General features: G+C 41.6%; 1 protein-coding gene across 2 annotated transcripts in view; it reads left to right on the plus strand.

The window, feature by feature from the left end:
* Positions 1 to 9,107: 9,107 nt before the first annotated feature.
* Positions 9,108 to 17,685, plus strand: part of OSBPL11 (oxysterol binding protein like 11) — a 103,647-nt gene continuing 95,069 nt past the window's right edge. Inside the window, exon 1 of one of the 2 annotated variants that reach the window (XM_067738628.1) lies at positions 9,108 to 10,049. In XM_067738628.1, the coding sequence (XP_067594729.1) occupies positions 9,859 to 10,049 (191 nt within the window). In that variant the 5' untranslated portion in view covers positions 9,108 to 9,858. The remainder of the gene's footprint in view (positions 10,050 to 17,685) is intronic. The other variant, XM_067738627.1, reaches the window with a different exon arrangement.

Below are 17,685 nucleotides of genomic sequence, written 5' to 3' on the forward strand. Positions count from 1 at the left end.
CTAGAGCACAGGCTCAGTAGTTGTGGCGCACGGGCTTAGTTGCTCCATGGCATGTGAGATCTTCCCGGACCAGGGCTTGAACACGTGTCCCCTGCATTGGCAGGCGGATTCTTAACCACTGTGCCACCAGGGAAGTCCTGATACATCTATCTTGACACTTCTCACTTATTTTAAATTTCTTGTTTAAGATCTGCCTTCCCAGTTCTATACATAGACTTTGGGGGCAGAAACTATGTCTTATTTATGGTTGTTACCTTTGCAATTAGCAGAGTACCTGGTATATAATTCATGTGCAATGAATATTTGTTCAATTAGTGACTATAATGAAGGCTTTCAGAGAAGAAATAAGAAACAATATTCATTGGCTTTGAAAATCTGAGACCATTTAATCTCCTTTTCTCTAGGCAGGCCTCATTTTAGGTCAAGAAGATGAGGAAAAAGAGAAACCATCACTATTTTTTTTTGAATTTTATTTTATTTTTTTATACAGCAGGTTCTTATTAGTTATCTATTTTATACATATTAGTGTATATATGTCAGTCCCAATCTCCCAATTCATCCCACCACCACCCCACACCCCTGCTTTCCCCCCTTGGCATCCATACGCTTGTTCTCTACATCTGTGTCTCTATTTCTGCCTTGCAAACCAGTTCATCTGTACCATTTTTCTAGATTCCACATATATTCGTTAATATACCATAAGTGCTCAGGATCTAGCAATCTGCCCTCGAGGTGCTCACAGTCTGGGGGGGGGGTGGGAATGGAGGAGTTCTTATATGAAAGAGATTATGTCTGTTCTTGCTTATCAAAGATTTACATTAAAGACTTCATGTAAATGCAAACATAGCCCCACAGAGACCTTAAGTGTAGAATCCATGGTAGTTATTCAGACCAAAAGACTAAAAAAAGACCGAAAAAATTTTAAAAAAGACAAAAAAAGAAGGCCCAAGGCAAAACCATCCAATACACAATCCACTATCCACTTAGCTGAACTAGGACCAATTCCCTGTTGCCCCAGGCCTGTCAGTGGGCTGATATCTCTAGCTCCCTTCCTGTTACAAGCTTTCTACCACTTCACCTTCCTGAGTCTCCTTTCACAGATGGGAAAGAGATTGAATTAAGTCCATTTGTACAAGGGTAGACCAGTAAGAGGATCCTTAGGATCTATCTCCCTTCTCCCAGGCGGGAGGGCGTCTCTCCAGGGCAGTGCTGGGCCACCCAATGAGCAGACTAGGTAGCTAGCTGCTTGGCACACCATAAAGCCCCGCCCTTCCAAGTATTTCCAGAGTTTGATGGGGGAAATCCAAACTTTGTTGGGCTCTTTTTCATTTGTTTCACAGGTTAGTATTATTTTTATTTGGAATTATATATGAGAAACACCATCTTTTCAATGCTTAGAGCCTTGAAGTTGCAACTCTTTCCCTGCCAGGGGCTTTATGGCTGCATCTGAGACCTTGATCCTAAAATCACCACCCAGGGGAACTATTCTCATGCTAAGAATTCTAAGCCATGCAGAATCAGGGGAGGTTGTGGAGAGAAATGATGCTAAAACTTGCAAAATAAGGTAAATTTAATCTGGATGGCTTTTCTCATAAGATTCTACTTGCTTTCTAGGGGTATCCCAACCTATAAACTTTGTGGATACTCTTCCTGGGAGATGTTCTATGTAAAAGGAGTTCTGTGGTCAAATAATTTTGGGAAATAGTGCACCTTCTATCTCTCTTAGAAAGATATATGATGTACATCAGCATATTATATCCTCCAAGAAGTCCTGCAATAAAGGAACCGGTGTAAAAAAAAAAAAAAAATCAGTGTTTTTCAAATGTATCTAATCACAGCAAGAAAAAATTTAAATCAAGTAACACCTATTAATATCCTGCAATACTGTATGGAGCACACATTGAAAAATGCTACCCTAGTATTTACTTTGTTGTTGTTGTTTTGGTGATGGGATGTGGTGTTTTCAAAAGAGACGTTGGCACATATCCTGTGAAGTAAATCAATGTTCTCTTGTCAGCTGACTTACTTGATGAGAACAGTAAATTCGCATGCTGACCCCCAGAATTCACACCCATGTGGTTTCATGATAAAGCATTAGCTGGCTTTCCTTTCTCTCCTTTCCGAGGGTATTCACCAGTTGATAATGGAAAGGTCATGTGGCTCCCATTGACTTTGCATTTTTATGGGCTTCTGTCAGCAAAACACTACCTGCACTATAGCCAAATGAGTCTAAAAACAGACAGCCTGAGCACATCACATTGAAGGAACACGTGTTCTCATTTTGTAACAGTTTGAAGAGCTAATGTCACTGTCTACTGTTTATTTAAGCAAAATACTTTCAGGTTCAATAGGGATTCAGGGGAGAGGTGCTGGGGGAGGCAAAGAAAGGGAGGGAAAAAAATCATTTTATCAAACTCTGAGCACAGCTCCAGTCTCTCTTTGTCAAGTTTCCTTCCTCCTCTCAAACAAAAGCCCTGAGAGTGTCTGCTTCTTTTACTCCCACAAGGAGCCTTGAGCTTGGCAGGGGAGTGTTTCCAGTGAAACACTCGCTAGCTTAGAGCCCTTCGGCTGAATCACCCCATTGGACTGGGAAATGGCTAAGGATTTCAGTCTAAGCTGGAAGCAGGGAGGATGGGGCTCCTGGTTCATTGAAATTCTGTTTCACCACAGTAGTAGTAACATCTGCTGTGAATGTGAACATTTTGTCTTCTCAGAATTTCTGTTTTTCTCTTTTCCTTCCTTCATTTTTTAAAAAATAGAAATTGCGGGTCCACAGCCCTATTCTCACAGCAGCTCTCATGGGATTAAGTACTGCTTCCCACTCCCCTCCTGTCTCCAGTTTCTCTGCAGCCTGTCCAGCTCTTCATTCCAGCTGCCACAGCTGCAGGCTCATAGAGAAAGCAGGTCTCCTGTGCTTCAGGGAAATAAATTACTCTTCCCTCCTCTGCCCATCAGGGTGAGAAAGAGAAAACGTGGCCAGCATTGGTTCAGTGCTAACTAGATGCCAGGCACTGTGCTAAGCACTTTCTATATATTTTCTTATTTCATCCTATTTCCATTTTACAGATGAGAAAACTCAGGTTCATCAAGGTAAGTAACTTGCCCAAGATCACATGTCGTAAGTGACAGAGCCAAGATTTGAAGACTGATGCCAAGTTTCGTGTCCTTAACCACTATCATAAATTCATTCATTCATTCAACACGTGTACCAGGCGATGTTTGAGTACTGGGCAGACAGAGGTGGGGAAAAAAGAATCGACTCTTTCAAAAAAAAAAAAAAAGAATTGACTCTTTCCTTGTGCAGCTTACATTCTAGTGAGCAGACAAAAAATACACAACAAATCATATAATGTCAGGTGCTTTTAAGAAAACTAAAGCAGGGTAAAAGTGTGGAGAAATGGGGAGGGCTGCTACTCTGTACAGAGTGAGTGGTCAGGGAAGGCCTCTGTGAGGGGGTGACACTGAAGCAGGGATCACCCTGTGCACCTGCGTTTTCACCCAGACACCCACAAGCTGGTGATTCCAGGCAACGTTCTTAGGACTCTTCATTTACGTATCCTGACCCTGACAGATCTCTTTTGTTACCTCTGGAAAACTCCATTTCATCTGGGAGGCAAAGCTGGTATTCTACCATAGAAATATGTCGGATGTCTTCAGATGTCCAGGGGAAAGGTGCCCTCACCAAACACAACCATTCATTTTACTTGGTAAACCCTATTCTTCTAGTAAACATGGCTAACACTTGCTAAGCACGTAGCATGTCATGTGTCAGACTTTACATGTGTCATTTCATTTAATGCTGATAATCACTCAAAAGGGAGATTGTCTTACCTTCAGCTGTCATAACAAAATACCATAGACTGGATGGCTTAAACAACAGACATTGATTTTCTCAGTTCTGAAAGCTAGAAGTCCAAGATCAAACTCACCAGTTTCTGGTGAGAACTGTCTTCTAGGCTTGCAGATGGCCTTTTTCTCCCTGTGTCCTCACATGGCAGGGGGCTGTGAGAGAGAGAGAGAGAGAGAGAGCACTCTAGTGTCTCTTCTTACAAGGGTATTAATCTCATCATGGGGGCCCCAAGCTCATGACCTCATCAAAACCTAATTATCTCCTAAGGTCCCATCTCTGAATATCATCACATTGATTGGAGATTAGATGAATTTTCGGGAGACACAATTCAATCCATAGCAGAAATGTTATTACTCCCATTTTCAGGCAAGGAAACAAGTACTAAGAGTTTAGGTAACTTGCCTAAGGTCACATGCATGCAATCAGTATCCATGTGCATGGACACATAAGCCCATGTTCTTGACCACTATGCTATGCAGTTTCTTTCCATGTGGAAGGATGCATTGATCCATCATCCAGCTGGAATACCGGGGAATGCACGTTAAACTCTTCAAAAAGATGAACATATCCTTCTTTGAAGGCATTAAAAAAAAGTGCCTTTCTTTATTTCCCTTGTTCAAATTGTATGCCCTCTTTTCTCCTTAGACATTGAATGAAAGTCAGACTCAGACCCTACTGTACAACAACAAAAAGTTTTTACTTAAAAAAAAATTTTTTTTAAATGGGGGCTTCCCTGGTGGCGCAGTGGTTGAGAGTCCGCCTGCCGATGCAAGGGACACGGGTTCGTGCCCCGGTCCGGGAAGATCCCACATGCTGCGGAGCGGCTGGGCCCATGAGCCATGGCCGCCGAGCCTGCGCATCCGGAGCCTGTGCTCTGCAACGGAAGAAGCCACAACAGTGAGAGGCCTGCGTACCGCCAAAAAAACCAAACCAAAACAAACAAAAAAACCCCCATCTATCAATCAACTCTCCTGGCTCTGATTCCATGACCGTCATGTAAACTTCTGGTAATAATTTAGCTTATCCTGTTGAGTTTCTTGCATGGAAAGTGCTGACACCAAACTTGAGTACTCTGTACTGTATTTTTCAATATTAAGTAACACTTATCTTTGCAGTTGCTACACATCAGTCTGTTGTGCATTTGGTTAGCATGGGCTAGTCCCCAAGTCTCATCACCACTGGGAGCAATGACAAAATAGTTTCTGGTTCTCTAAAGCTGAGGCCTTTTCCAGACTCTATGTTGTCCCTTATCCTTGGGTTGGCATGTTCATCCTTCACACCTGCCATTTCTCCAGTGAAGGTGTAACACTCATAAGGATTCTTTTCCTTGATTGGAGCCTGGATGATCTTGGTCGAGGGTGGCTTACTTTTTTTTTTTTTAATAAATTATTTCAGGATTTGTTTATTTCATCAGTAGTGGAATTAGTTAATTCTTTTTTATTTTTTTAAATTTTGGCTGCATTGGGTCTTCGTTGCTGCTCGTGGGCTTTCTCTAGTTGCGGCGAGCGGGGGCTCCTCTTCGTTGCGGTGCACAGGCTTCTCATTGCGGTAGCTTCTCTTGTTGCAGAGCACTGGCTCTAGGCACATGGGACTCAGTAGTTGCAGCACGCAGGCTCAGTAGTTGCGGCATGCGGGCTCTAGGGCGCAGGTTTAGTAGTTGTGGTGCACGGGCTTAGTTGCTCCGCGGCATGTGGGTTCTTCCCGGACCAGGGATTGAACCGTGTTCCTTCGTTGACAGGTGGATTCTTAACCACTGTGCCACCAGGGGAGTCCAAGTGTGGCTTACTTCTATAGCTGGCTGAATTTATTTCTTATTTAGACATCTTTATCTCAGTCAGTATTGGACTATAAAAGGATAACTTTAAATCCTATAGCTATTACAACAACCTTCATGCTATTTTTTTCTTGGATAGAGGAGTTTGGAATTTATTCCATAAATAATGAAAAGTCTTTGGAAGGTTCTGAGTTTCAAAGGGGGATGATCAGAGTTGTGATCTGTGAAAAGTGTAGAAAAGACCAGAATTGGAAAGACCTGTAAGAATATTACTGCACCTTTGCAAATCCAATCTATTTACAGCACCGTAGCCACTCCTACCTCCATACAGTTTAGATGGACTTACTTTTTTCTATCCTGACTGCCATCACCCTAGTCTTATCACTAGCATCGCTTCTCACTTCATTTCCTGTAATAGCCTCCTGACTAGTCTCCCTACTTCCTCTTTTTCTCCCACTAAAATTAATTCTTTATGTGGCAGGTAGAGAGTTTGTTTGTTTTTTTTTTTTTTTTGCTGTACGCGGGCCTCTCACTGTTGTGGCCTCTCCCGTTGCGGAGCATAGGCTCCGGACGCGCAGGCCCAGCGGCCATGGCTCACGGGCCCAGCCGCTCCGCGGCATGTGGGATCTTCCCGGACCGGGGCACGAACCCGTGTCCCCTGCATCGGCAGGCGGACTCTCAACCACTGCGCCACCAGGGAAGCCCAGAGAGTTTGTTTTTTAAAACATACCTTTATTTTGATTTAATTCACCTACCATGAATTTACCTGTTTAAAGCATACAGCTAGGGATTTCCCTGGTGGTCCAGTGGCTAAGACTCCCAATGCAGGGGGCCCAGGTTCAATCCCTGGTCAGGGAACTAGATCCCACATGCTGCAACTAAGAGTCCGCATGCTGCAACTAAAGATCCCGCATGCCACAACTAAGACCCAGTGCAGCCAAATAAATATTTAAAAAAAATAAAGTGTACAGTTAAATGGGTCTTAGTATATTCACAAGATTGTGCAACCATCACCACTAATCTAATTTTAAAACATTTTTATTACCCCTCAAAAACCTCATACACATTAGCAGTCACTCCCAATTCCTCCTTCCTCCCAGGCCTGGCAACCACTAATCTACCTTCTGCCTCTACAGATTTGCCTATTCTGGACATTTCATATAAATGGAATCACACAATATGTGGCTTTTGCTTTCTTGCTTCTCTCACTTAGCATAATGCTTTTGAAGTCAATCTTTGTTGTAGCATATGTTAGCACTCCATTCCTTTTATAGCCAACCAATATTCCATTGTGTGGATATAACCGCATTTTACATTTCCACTAGCAGTGTATGAGGGGTCCAATTTCTCCACATCCCTCATCAACATTGGTTTGGTTGTTCTCTACCTTTTATGTATATAAATTTATATATATAAATGGTATATATTTATATATGTAAAAGGTATATATACATACACACACACACACACATATAATATATATATATATATATATATTTTTTTTTTTTTTTTTTGCCACAGCACATGGCTTACAGGATCTTAATTCCCCGACCAGGGATTGAACCCGCACCCTCGGCAGTGAAAGCACGAGTCCTAACCATGGGACTGCCAGGGAATTCCCTTCTCTACCTTTGTGATTGTAGCCATCCTAGTGGGTGTGAAGCTCTCTTTCATTGTGGTTTTTTTGTTTGTTTGTTTGTTTGTTTTGCGGTACGCAGGCCTCTCACTGCTGTGGGCTCTCCCGCTGTGGAGCACAGGCTCCGGACGTGCAGTCTCAGCGGCCATGGCTCACGTGCCCAGCCGCTCTGCGGCACGTGGGATCTTCCTGGACCGGGGCACGAACCCGTGTCCCCTTCATCGGCAGGCGGACTCTCAACCACTGCGCCACCAGGGAAGACCTCATTGTGGTTTTGACCTCTGTTTCCTTGGTTAGTAACTATGTTAAGAACTTCTTAATGTAGTTATTGACCTTTGCTATATCTTCTTTGGAGAAATATTTATTCAGTTCCATTGTCCATTTTAAAATTTAGTTATTTATCTTTTTATTAATGAGTTGTAAGAGCTCTTTACATATTCTGGATATAAGTCGCTTGTCAAATATATGGTTTGCAAATATTTTTCTCCCATTTTATGGATTGCCTTTTTACTTCCTTGATGGTATGGTTTACAGAACAAATGTTTTTAATTTTCATGAAACCCAATCTATTTTTTCTTTTATGCTTTGATGTTGTATTCAAAAGGCTTTGCCTGACCCCAGGTTGTGGACATTTACACCTATGTTTTTCTTTTAAGGGTTTTATTGTTTTAGCTCTTACATTTATGTCTTTCATACACTTGGAGTTAACTTTTGTGTATGGTGTGAGGTAGGGGTCCAATTTCATTCTTCTGTATGTGAATAGCCAGTGTCCCAGCACCATCTGCTGAAAAGAACAGAGAGATCTTTTAAAAACATAGGTCAAAAAAAAAAAAAAAAAAATAGGTCAGATCACAATTCTCCTTTATTAAAATTTTCAATGATTTTCCATTGCACTTACAATAAAATCCAAATTTCTCTGCCTATCTCTTCACTTTCATTTCACACCACTCTCTTATTCACCATGCTCCAGGTCCCAGGTCTCTCATCTCCCAAAATAAGTAAAGCTTGCTATTCCCTTAGCTTCCTCACGTTTCTTTATTCTCTCACTTTAAATGCCATCTCCTCATAGATGACTTTCCTCAACTGTTCTTTCTAAAGTAAGTTCTCTGTTCCATCTTGCTTATTTTCTATATCATCTCCTTTTATTTTCCTCATGGCCTTAATTACCTATATATCTGTATCTACTTTATTACTTTATTTACTTTCTTTGAGTAATACTTCTTTGCCTCTGCCATAGTGTTTCACATATGGTGTACATTCAATTGTTAGAAACTATTATTTACAATTAGAAGGGACTTTAGAAATCACCTAAACACTCTTATTTTACAAATGCAAAAATCTAGGTCTAAGGAGGGTGAATGAGTTGTCTGAGGTTAGAAGGAATACTTCGATACTTTGATACCGAGAGCTCTAATTTCCAGGACAGTTTCTTTTTCATTTATAACACTGATTTGCCTTATGCCAATATCATGCTTTTTTTTTTTTTTCGAAATAACTAAAATGAAGAAATGGTTTTGTAATTCCTTATAGAAATGATATTATTTTACTAAGCTTTCTTCCTAAAATGACTGAAATGGGCCCTCAAATGGACGGCCTGGCCCGGGTTAGGAAGGCCGGAAGTCACCCTCCAGTAGGGCACTAACTCCTTTGTTTCTCCCTCCTTGGTTGTCCCACCGCCTCCTCCCTCTGCTGCCCACCGCCTCCCTTTCTTCGAAGTCCGCCGCCCCAGTACAGCCATCGCCGAGGCTCCGCCCCCTTCAGGGCCCCGTGCCCTGCTCCAAGATGGCGCCAGGGGCTTCTGCTCTGGGGGAAGTGAGCTCACGCTACTCCGGAAGGGAAGTGGGGGGGAGAGAGCAGCCGGGCGGGTGACCAGACGGGGGGCAGTGGGTGGGGTGGTGGCTGCAGCTGTGGCTTTCACATTCGGGCTAGAGCGAGGGCAAGGGACTCGTCCCGACCCCGGGAACCCAGTCGAGGGCCCAGGCCCGGGGGCGTTGGAGGAAGTCGCCCCGAGCAGCTCGCCTCTACCTGGAGGCTAGGCGACACTGGGAGCCGGCGTCCCGCCCTCGGCGGCCTCCTTCTCCGACCCTCCTCCCGGGCTGCCCGCGGGCGGCTCCAGCTCTTTCTCGAGGGCTGTGGTGGGAACCGCCGAGCGGGCTGCACCGAACCCTCCCGCTGAGGACCGGCCGGAGGAGCAGAGGGAGCGCGGCGGGTCAGTCCGTCAGCGCAGAGGTCAGGCCGCGGGTACCCGTCCGTGGTCCGTCCTTCGCCCAGCACTCCTGGCTAGAGTCCGCGACCTCCCCACGCTGCTCCTGCTTCTCCTTTGAGCATGCCACCAAATCCTCTGGCAGGGTGATTTTTTTTCTCCTTGCTTTTGCCCGGAAGGAGATATATATTGAAAGGACATCTGTCCTCATCGCTACCCTTCTCCTCTTAAAAGTTTTCCTTCAGGGGGAATGCTTGCATTCCTCCCCTGGACCATTTGATGATTACTACTCCAGCCGCCGTCTGGTTTAGCAACTGGGATCACCTTCAGATCAGATCTTAAATCTTATCACTTACAAAATTACAGAGTTGTTCTCTCCCGCCCAAGAAGGGCAAATGGACCTTGGAGTTAAGATGCAGGGGGGTGAACCAGTGTCAACAATGAAAGTCTCCGAGAGCGAAGGAAGGCTGGAGGGCCTGGCCACCGCGGTGACCCCGAACAAGAGCAGCAGCAACAGCAGCTGTGGGGGTGGAAACAGCAGCAGCGGCAGCAGCCGAGGCGGCAGTGCCAAAGGCTGGCAGTACAGGTACGGCTCTTTCTCCACGGTGATAGCCTGAGGTCGGGGTGTGCTGGAGTCTGCATTCCTACAGTTGCTGAAGGATGACGTTTTTTCACTAACTTCAGAAGTAACTAATAACATTTCATTTGGACCTGTGGTCTCATCTTTATTAGCAATATTTAATTCATTCATTTGTCCATTCATTCAACAGGTATTTATTGAAGGCCTTTTGGAGAACACATAAATGTATCCCTGAACTTCCTCCACGACTCTAGAGCTAATTTTTTCTCTGATTTGATTCTATACTCACTTCTGTTTTTCCTATATTGTAATTTGTTTACAATAAGTCTGCCTCCCTTGCTTGTTGAGGGTAGGGACTGTTGAACTCAGCTCTCTCCGGAGGCTAGCAAATGCTAGGTGCTCAAAACATGTTTATCCAGTGATGGATGGAATCATTCAGTCAGAAAAGATTCTTGCCCTCATGGTGTTTGCGATTTAGAAGGAGAGATGTACATAAATAATCTGAATACAGAGGCAAAAGTACAACTGCTAGTGCCTCCGAAACTCTAAACTAGTGAGATGTTTCAGTTTGACTCGATCAGGCCACTCACACCTCTCTGTCTTTGAGAGATTCTACGTTTATTAATTTTTATTGATATGAATGAAAAACTGAAGGAACAGAAAGTGAGTACTGGAGAAGCAATGGCAGTTTTATTTTTTGTTTTTGATATGTAAAGGATAGGTGGGTATAACCATCCAGAATCTTTTTTTCCAAATTGAGAAATATTTGACATGTAACATATTAGGTTCAGGTGTATAACATAAATATTTGATATTTGTATGTATTGTGGAATGATCACCCCAATAGATCTAGTTAACATCTGTCACCACACGGAGTTAATTTTTTTTTTAATGAGAATTCTCTTAGCAACTTTCTTATTTTTAAAAAATATTTATTTATTATTTTATTTATTTTTGTCTGCGTCGGGTCTTAGTTGCAGCACGCGGGGCCTTCATTGAGGCGTGCGGGCTCTTCGTTGCAGCACACAGGCTTCTCTCTAGTTGTGGTGCGTGGGGCTTCCTTTCTCTAGTTGTGGTGCGCAGGCTCCAGGGCGCATGGGCTCTGTAGTTGTGGTGTGTGGGTTCCAGAGTGCGTGGGCTCTGTAGTTTGCAGCACGCAGGCTCTCTAGTTGAGGCACACCAGCTCAGTAGTTGTGGCATGTGGGCTTAGTTGCCACACGGCATGTGGGATCTTAGTTCCCTGACCAGGAATCGAACCCGCGTCCCCTGCGTTGTAAGGTGGATTCTTTACCACTGGACCACCAGGAAGTCCCAGCAACTTTCAAATGTTTGATATAGTATACGGTATCTATATGGTATCTGTAGTCACCATGCTGTACATTACATTTCCAGGACTTATTTATTTTATAACTGGAAGTTTGTACCTTTTCATCACCTTCACCCATTTCACCCACCCCTCCCTCTGGCTACCCTCAATCTGTTCTCTATATTTATGAGTTTTGTTTTGTTTTTTAGATCCCATATGTAAGAGAGATAACACAGTATTTGTCTCTTCTCTGTGACTTATTTCACTTAGCATAATGTTCTCAAAGTTCATCCATGTTGGTGCACATGGCTAGATTTCCTTCTTTTTTTATGACTGGATAATACTCCATTGTGTATATATACCACATTTTCTTTGTCCAATGATCACTGTCCATCTGATGGACACTTAGGTTGCTTCCATGTTTTGGCTATTGTAAATAACACTGCAATGAACATGGGGGTCCAGATATCTTTTTGAGTTAGTGTTTTCCTTTCCTTCAGATAAATACCTGGAAGTGGAATTGCTGGATTATTCAGAATCTTAAGAATGAATGAAATTGGAATATCTCATGGTATTGGAACTATAGGAATGAATTCTTAAATTTTGGTTAACTGACTGCCTGTGTGCTTAGCTCTCGGTTCTTTTTAGCTTTTGTGCTGTTTGTAGTTGTGAAATTTGAAAGGGATTAAAGTCAAGATTTCATGAAGGATATACATTTATCACAAATAATATCCATATATGTGAAATATGCAGGACTATATTAACACACAGAAACAAAGTGTAGAAGATTATAACTTTTTATTGATAAGTGATTATATGACAGGAAAGTATATTTAGTTACTGTGAGATGTCTAGGCTCACTTTTGGAATGCATGATGCTTTTTCTTTTGTGGTTTAAGACTAACCATATAAAATTATCAATAACTTAGCAGGGTTATTTTGATATGACTTAAGGAAGCAAGATAAAATAATATTTCATGTAGCCAGAGGTGAGTCTTCTGACATCCTCAACTCTTTGAAACCCAGTCTTAATTGAATTAAAAAGTGAAACAGGTTTCTTAACACTGTCATAAAGCCATATACTTTACTCCTATACTTTGATTCAGGACCCTATTATCCCTTACTTAGGGTATTATTTACTGGTTATATAATTTTCAAACTAGAATCTGTTGGACGCACAAATGAAAAAAGTTATCAGGGGAAGTGTAACAGGAAATGGCAACTGACAGCATAGGACAGTCAAAGGTTTGAAAAGTTAACATGCAGACTAAGCTGTATTACTTCCTAGTAATATAATCATAGTTACAATGACCTTAAGTCATCCAGGAAAGCACAGTCTGTTTAAGCAAAGAACTGTAAGATACAGTGGTGAACAATTTCAAGGAAAATAGCTAAAAGTTTTTTTTAAATGCTTAAGTATCTGGAAAATTCAGTTATGTGGAACTCTTCCCCAAGGATGCAGATATATAACGCATTACTGCATTTACATACTGACATATCTCTTTACTTAAATGAGGCTTGTTCGAAGCTAATCCTTCAGCCTACCTCTCAATCGAATTTATCCCCTTGTCCTCTATGACACTGATCAAACAATTTTATCCATTGTCCTGCATTGCTCCTTCTTCCCTGGCTTTTTCCTGTGAGGCCCAAAGCTCTAGACTTTAAAAGCAACAACAATAATGAAAACTAACCTAAATCCTTTCCCCTTAAAAACAGTTTACACTCAAACTGCCTCCATTTCCTTAGCCCTCATTTATTGCTCAACCCATGACAGTTGGCTCTGTCCTTACCAAGGATATGAGTAAAAAATGATGAATGTTTTTAGATTCCTATTCCAGTTGATACCTCTGTAAGTGTATCTGTTATTATTCTTTTCTTGACTTTTTGGACATTACTTTCTCTTGGTTTCTCCTTTATTGCTCTTCGTCTAATTGCTCCTTTTTCATTTCTTTGGTTGGCTCTTTTCCTTTAGAAGCTGGTGTGATACTTCATCATCTTCTGTTCTTAAGCTCATGTTTTCTGTTTGTTATCTCAGTCTTTTCCATGGCCTCAGCAGCTCTCTCTGGAACTTGAGAGCTGTAAATTCAACTGCTTACCTGTAATTTTCTACTATCCTGTTTTAAAAAATGGAGATTTCAGGTTATGTCTTAGGGAGTGGTTGAAATTTAGTAACGACTGTGGTTCAAACCCTGGGCTTTGGCTTTGCAGACTTAGAAAATTAATTAGCATAATGTTTTCAAGGTTTATAAATGTCACATATATCGTTACTTTATTCCTTTTTGTGGCTGAATAATACTCCACTTATGTATATACCATGTTTTGCTTATCTCTTCATCAGTTGATGAACATTTGGGTTGTTTCCATTTTGTGGTTATTATGAATAATGCTGCTTTGAACATTTGTGTTCTAGTTTTGTGTGGACATGTGTTTTCATTTCTCTTGGATATATACCTGGGAGTGGAATTGCTGGGTCATATGGTAACCGTTTAACTTTTTTTTTTTTAATTTATTTTATTTTGGGGTCTTTGTTGCTGCACGCAGGCTTTTCTCTGGTTGCGGTGAGCGGGGGATACTCTTCGTTGCTGTGCGCGGGCTTCTCATTGAGGTGGCTTCTCTTGTTGTGGAGCATAGGCTCTAGGTATGCAGGCCTCAGTAGTTGTGGCACATGGGCTCAGCAGTCGTGGCTGATGGGCTCTAGAGCGTAGGCTTGGCAGTTGTGGTGCACAGGCTTAGTCGCTCCATGACATGTGGGATCTTCCTGGACCAGAGCTCAAACCCGTGTCCCCTGCATTGGCAGGCGGATTCCCAACCACTGCGCCACCAGGGAAGCCCCTGTTTAACTTTTTGAGGAACTGTCAGACCATCTTCCAAAGCTGCTGCACCATTTTACCTTCTTATCAGCAGTGTGTTAGGGTTTTAATCTCTTCACCTTCTCATCAACACTTGTTATTGTCTGTCTTTTTGGTTTTAGCCATCCTAGTGGGTATGAAATGGTGGTGGTGGTGCATTGTGGTTTTGAATTGCATTTCCCTGATGAATAATAATGTTGAGTATCTTCATGTACTTATTGGTCATTTGTCTTATCTTCTTTGGAGAAATGTCTGTTCAGAGGTTTTAGCCATTTTTTTTTTAATTGAACTATAGTTGGTTTACAATATTGTGCTAGTTTCAGGTATACAGCAAATGTCATATATATATATATATATCATATATATATATATATATATCAGATTCTTTTCCATTATAGGTTATTACAAAACATTGAATATAGTTCCCTGTGCTATGCAGTAGGTCCTTGTTGTTTATTTTATATATAGTAATTTGTATCTGTTAATCCCAAACTCCTAATTTATCCCTACCCACTTCCCCTTTGAGAATCATAAATTTGTTTTCTATGTCTGTGAGTCTATTTCTGTTTTGTAAATAAGTTAATTTGTATCTTTTTTTAGATTTCACATATAAGTGATATCATATGATATTTGTTCTTCTCTGCCTGACTTACTTCACTTAGTATGATAATCTCTAGGTCCATCCATGTTGCTGCAAATGGCATTATTTTTTTGTATGGCTATGGCTGAGTAGTATTCCATTGCATATATATACCACATCTTCTTTATCCATTCATCTGTTGATGAACATTTAGGTTGCATCCATGTCTTGGCTATTGTAAATAGTGCTGCTGTGAACATTGGGATGCATGTATCTTTTTGAGTTAGAGTTTTGTCTTTTCCGGATATATGCACAGGAGTGAAATTGCTGGATCATATGATAACTCTACTTTTAGTTTTTTAAAAAATAAATTTATTTTATTTTATTTTTATTTATTTTTGGCTGTGTTGGGTCTTTGTTGTTGTGCGCGGGCTTTCTCTAGTTGTGGCGAGTGGGGGCTACTCTTCGTTGTGGTGCGCGGGCTTTTCATTGCGGTGGCTTCTCTTGTTGCGGAGCACAGGCTCTAGGTGCATGGACTTCAGTAGTTGTGGCATGTGGGTTCAGTAGTTGTGGCTCGCGGGCTGTAGAGCACAGGCCCAGTAGTTGTAGCACACGGGCTTAGTTGCTCCATAGTATGTGGGATCTTCCCAGGCCAGGGCTCGAACCCGTGTCCCCTGCCTTGGCAGGCGGATTCTTTTTTTGTTTTTTTGGTGCCGAAACCCAGGAGGCAGATGGATTCTTAACCACTGCACCACCAGGGAAGTCCCAGCAGGTGGATTCTTAACCACCGTGCTACCAGGGAAGCCCCTATTTTCAGTTTTTTAAGGAACCTCTGTACTGTACTCCATAGTTGCTACACCAACGTACATTGCCACCAACAGTGTAGTTCCCTTTTCTCCACACCCTCTCCAGCATTTATTATTTGTAGACTTTTTGTTGATGTCCTTTGGCCATGTTTAATTTGGATTTTGGGGGTTTTTTTTGAGTTGTAAGGGTTCTTTATGTATTCTGCATACAATTTCCTTATCAGATATATGATTTGCAAATATTTTCTCCTGTTCTGTGGGTTGTCTTTTCACTTTTTTTTTTTTTTGCCATGCCACGTGGTTTGCCGGATCTTAGTTCCCCAACCAGGGATTGAACCCGGGCCCATGGCAGTGAAAGCACTGAGTCCTAACCACTGGGCTGCCAGGGAACTCCCATCTTTTCAATTTCTTGATGAAATTACTTTCAGCACAGAATAATATAAAATATTAGAAATAATAGAAAATTATTTTTATGAATATTTGTTTTCATTTAGTTTTAAGATGATTTAGTGGTTTTTATGTTTAATTTATGTTTAATTATGTTTAATTTTAATACACCTGGAGTTTATTTAGAAATATATGCGATAGTGTGTTATCTATTATTGTGTTACAAATTATCCCCAAATTAAACAGCAGCGTTTTTTTTTGTCTCACAGTGTCTGTGGGTCAGTAATGTCTGTGCAGCATTGCTGGGTGGTCTGGCTCTGGGTCTTCCACAAGGCTACAGTCATCTTGAGGCTCAGCTGGGAAGGATCCACTTCCTGGCTCATTCTTGTGGCTCTTGGCACAATTCAGTTCTTTTGGCCTGTTGGAAACAGACCTCAGTTCCTTATGAACTGACCACTGGTGGCCTCCTTTGGTTCCTGGCCACATGGGCCTCTCCACATAGCATCTTACTACTTGGCAGCTTGCTTCCTCAGAGTGAGGAAGTGAGAAGAGAGTGCTAGCAAGAAGGAAGTCACAGTATTTCGTAACCTAGGCATGGAAGTGAAGTCACATCACTTTTCACTAATCATTAGAAGAAAGATGAGGTTCAGCCCACACAAAGGTGTGAATACCAGCAGGTAGGGATCAATGCAAGCCATGCAAGAAGGCGCCCGTTGTAAATGTTAGTATGAATGGACTCAAGATTGTCGTCTATGATTGAGATAGATTTGACAAGTACACAGTTGGAAGTAAAGCTGAGAGTTGGAGGCTGAATTTGACTGTTGGGGAATAAGAGGAGCTACTTGGAGATTAGTTGCAGTGACCTAGACATGAGCTAATAAAGGGAAGGTGTTAGTAGGCTGGAAAAGAAGGAAATCATTAGAGGAAGAGTGACAGACCTTGGTGGTTGATTAGGTGATTGGGTAGAAGGTAGTAGTGAGGGAAGGAAGTAAAAATTGACTTCAGTTATCCAGATATAAAACTTTGAAAAGTCTGAAGGAGAAACAGATTTGGGGGAGTCAAATGATGCATTTGCTTTTAGGTATGTTCAGCTTAAGTTGCCAGAATGTTTAAGTGACCTTAGAGATATGGTGCATTAGAAATGTAGATAATTGCCTTTGTAGTATCCAGAATGTTTTCACTTCTGTTATCACATTTAATCCTCTTGGACGAAGGCAGGGCATCTAGGGTGTTGTTATCCCCATTTTACAGTTGAAGAAAATGGAAATCAAAATGAGTTGGCCAGGGTTATATACCTAGTAAGTGAAAGAACTTTTATTCCTAGGTAGTTATTTGCATAAAGGTATTAAAAATAGATGAGCTCTCTAAAGGAATGAATAATTATTGATAAATAATTAGTTTAGAACATGGTGGTTTCATCATTTACTAGTGTTTTAACTCATGCAGCAAATACTTTTGAGCGTTTACCATGTGTGAAGCCCTCTGTTAGTTAATTCCAAATTAACGTGTGCTCTCAGAACAATGAAAGTAGGGACCCCAAGGCTTGGTTTGGGAGGGTCATGAAAAAGAATCAGAAAAGGGAAGAGCCTCAACTACATTTACAAAATATGTCATGACAGACTTTTTAAAAACCAAAGCTGAGATGTGAATTTATTAGATTAGCCTTACATTTTCTTCTTTCCAGACTAATTTATACTCATACGATTTATAGTCA

This window comes from Pseudorca crassidens, chromosome 5 (assembly GCF_039906515.1).
Source record: "Pseudorca crassidens isolate mPseCra1 chromosome 5, mPseCra1.hap1, whole genome shotgun sequence".
Taxonomy (NCBI): Eukaryota; Metazoa; Chordata; class Mammalia; order Artiodactyla; family Delphinidae; genus Pseudorca; species Pseudorca crassidens.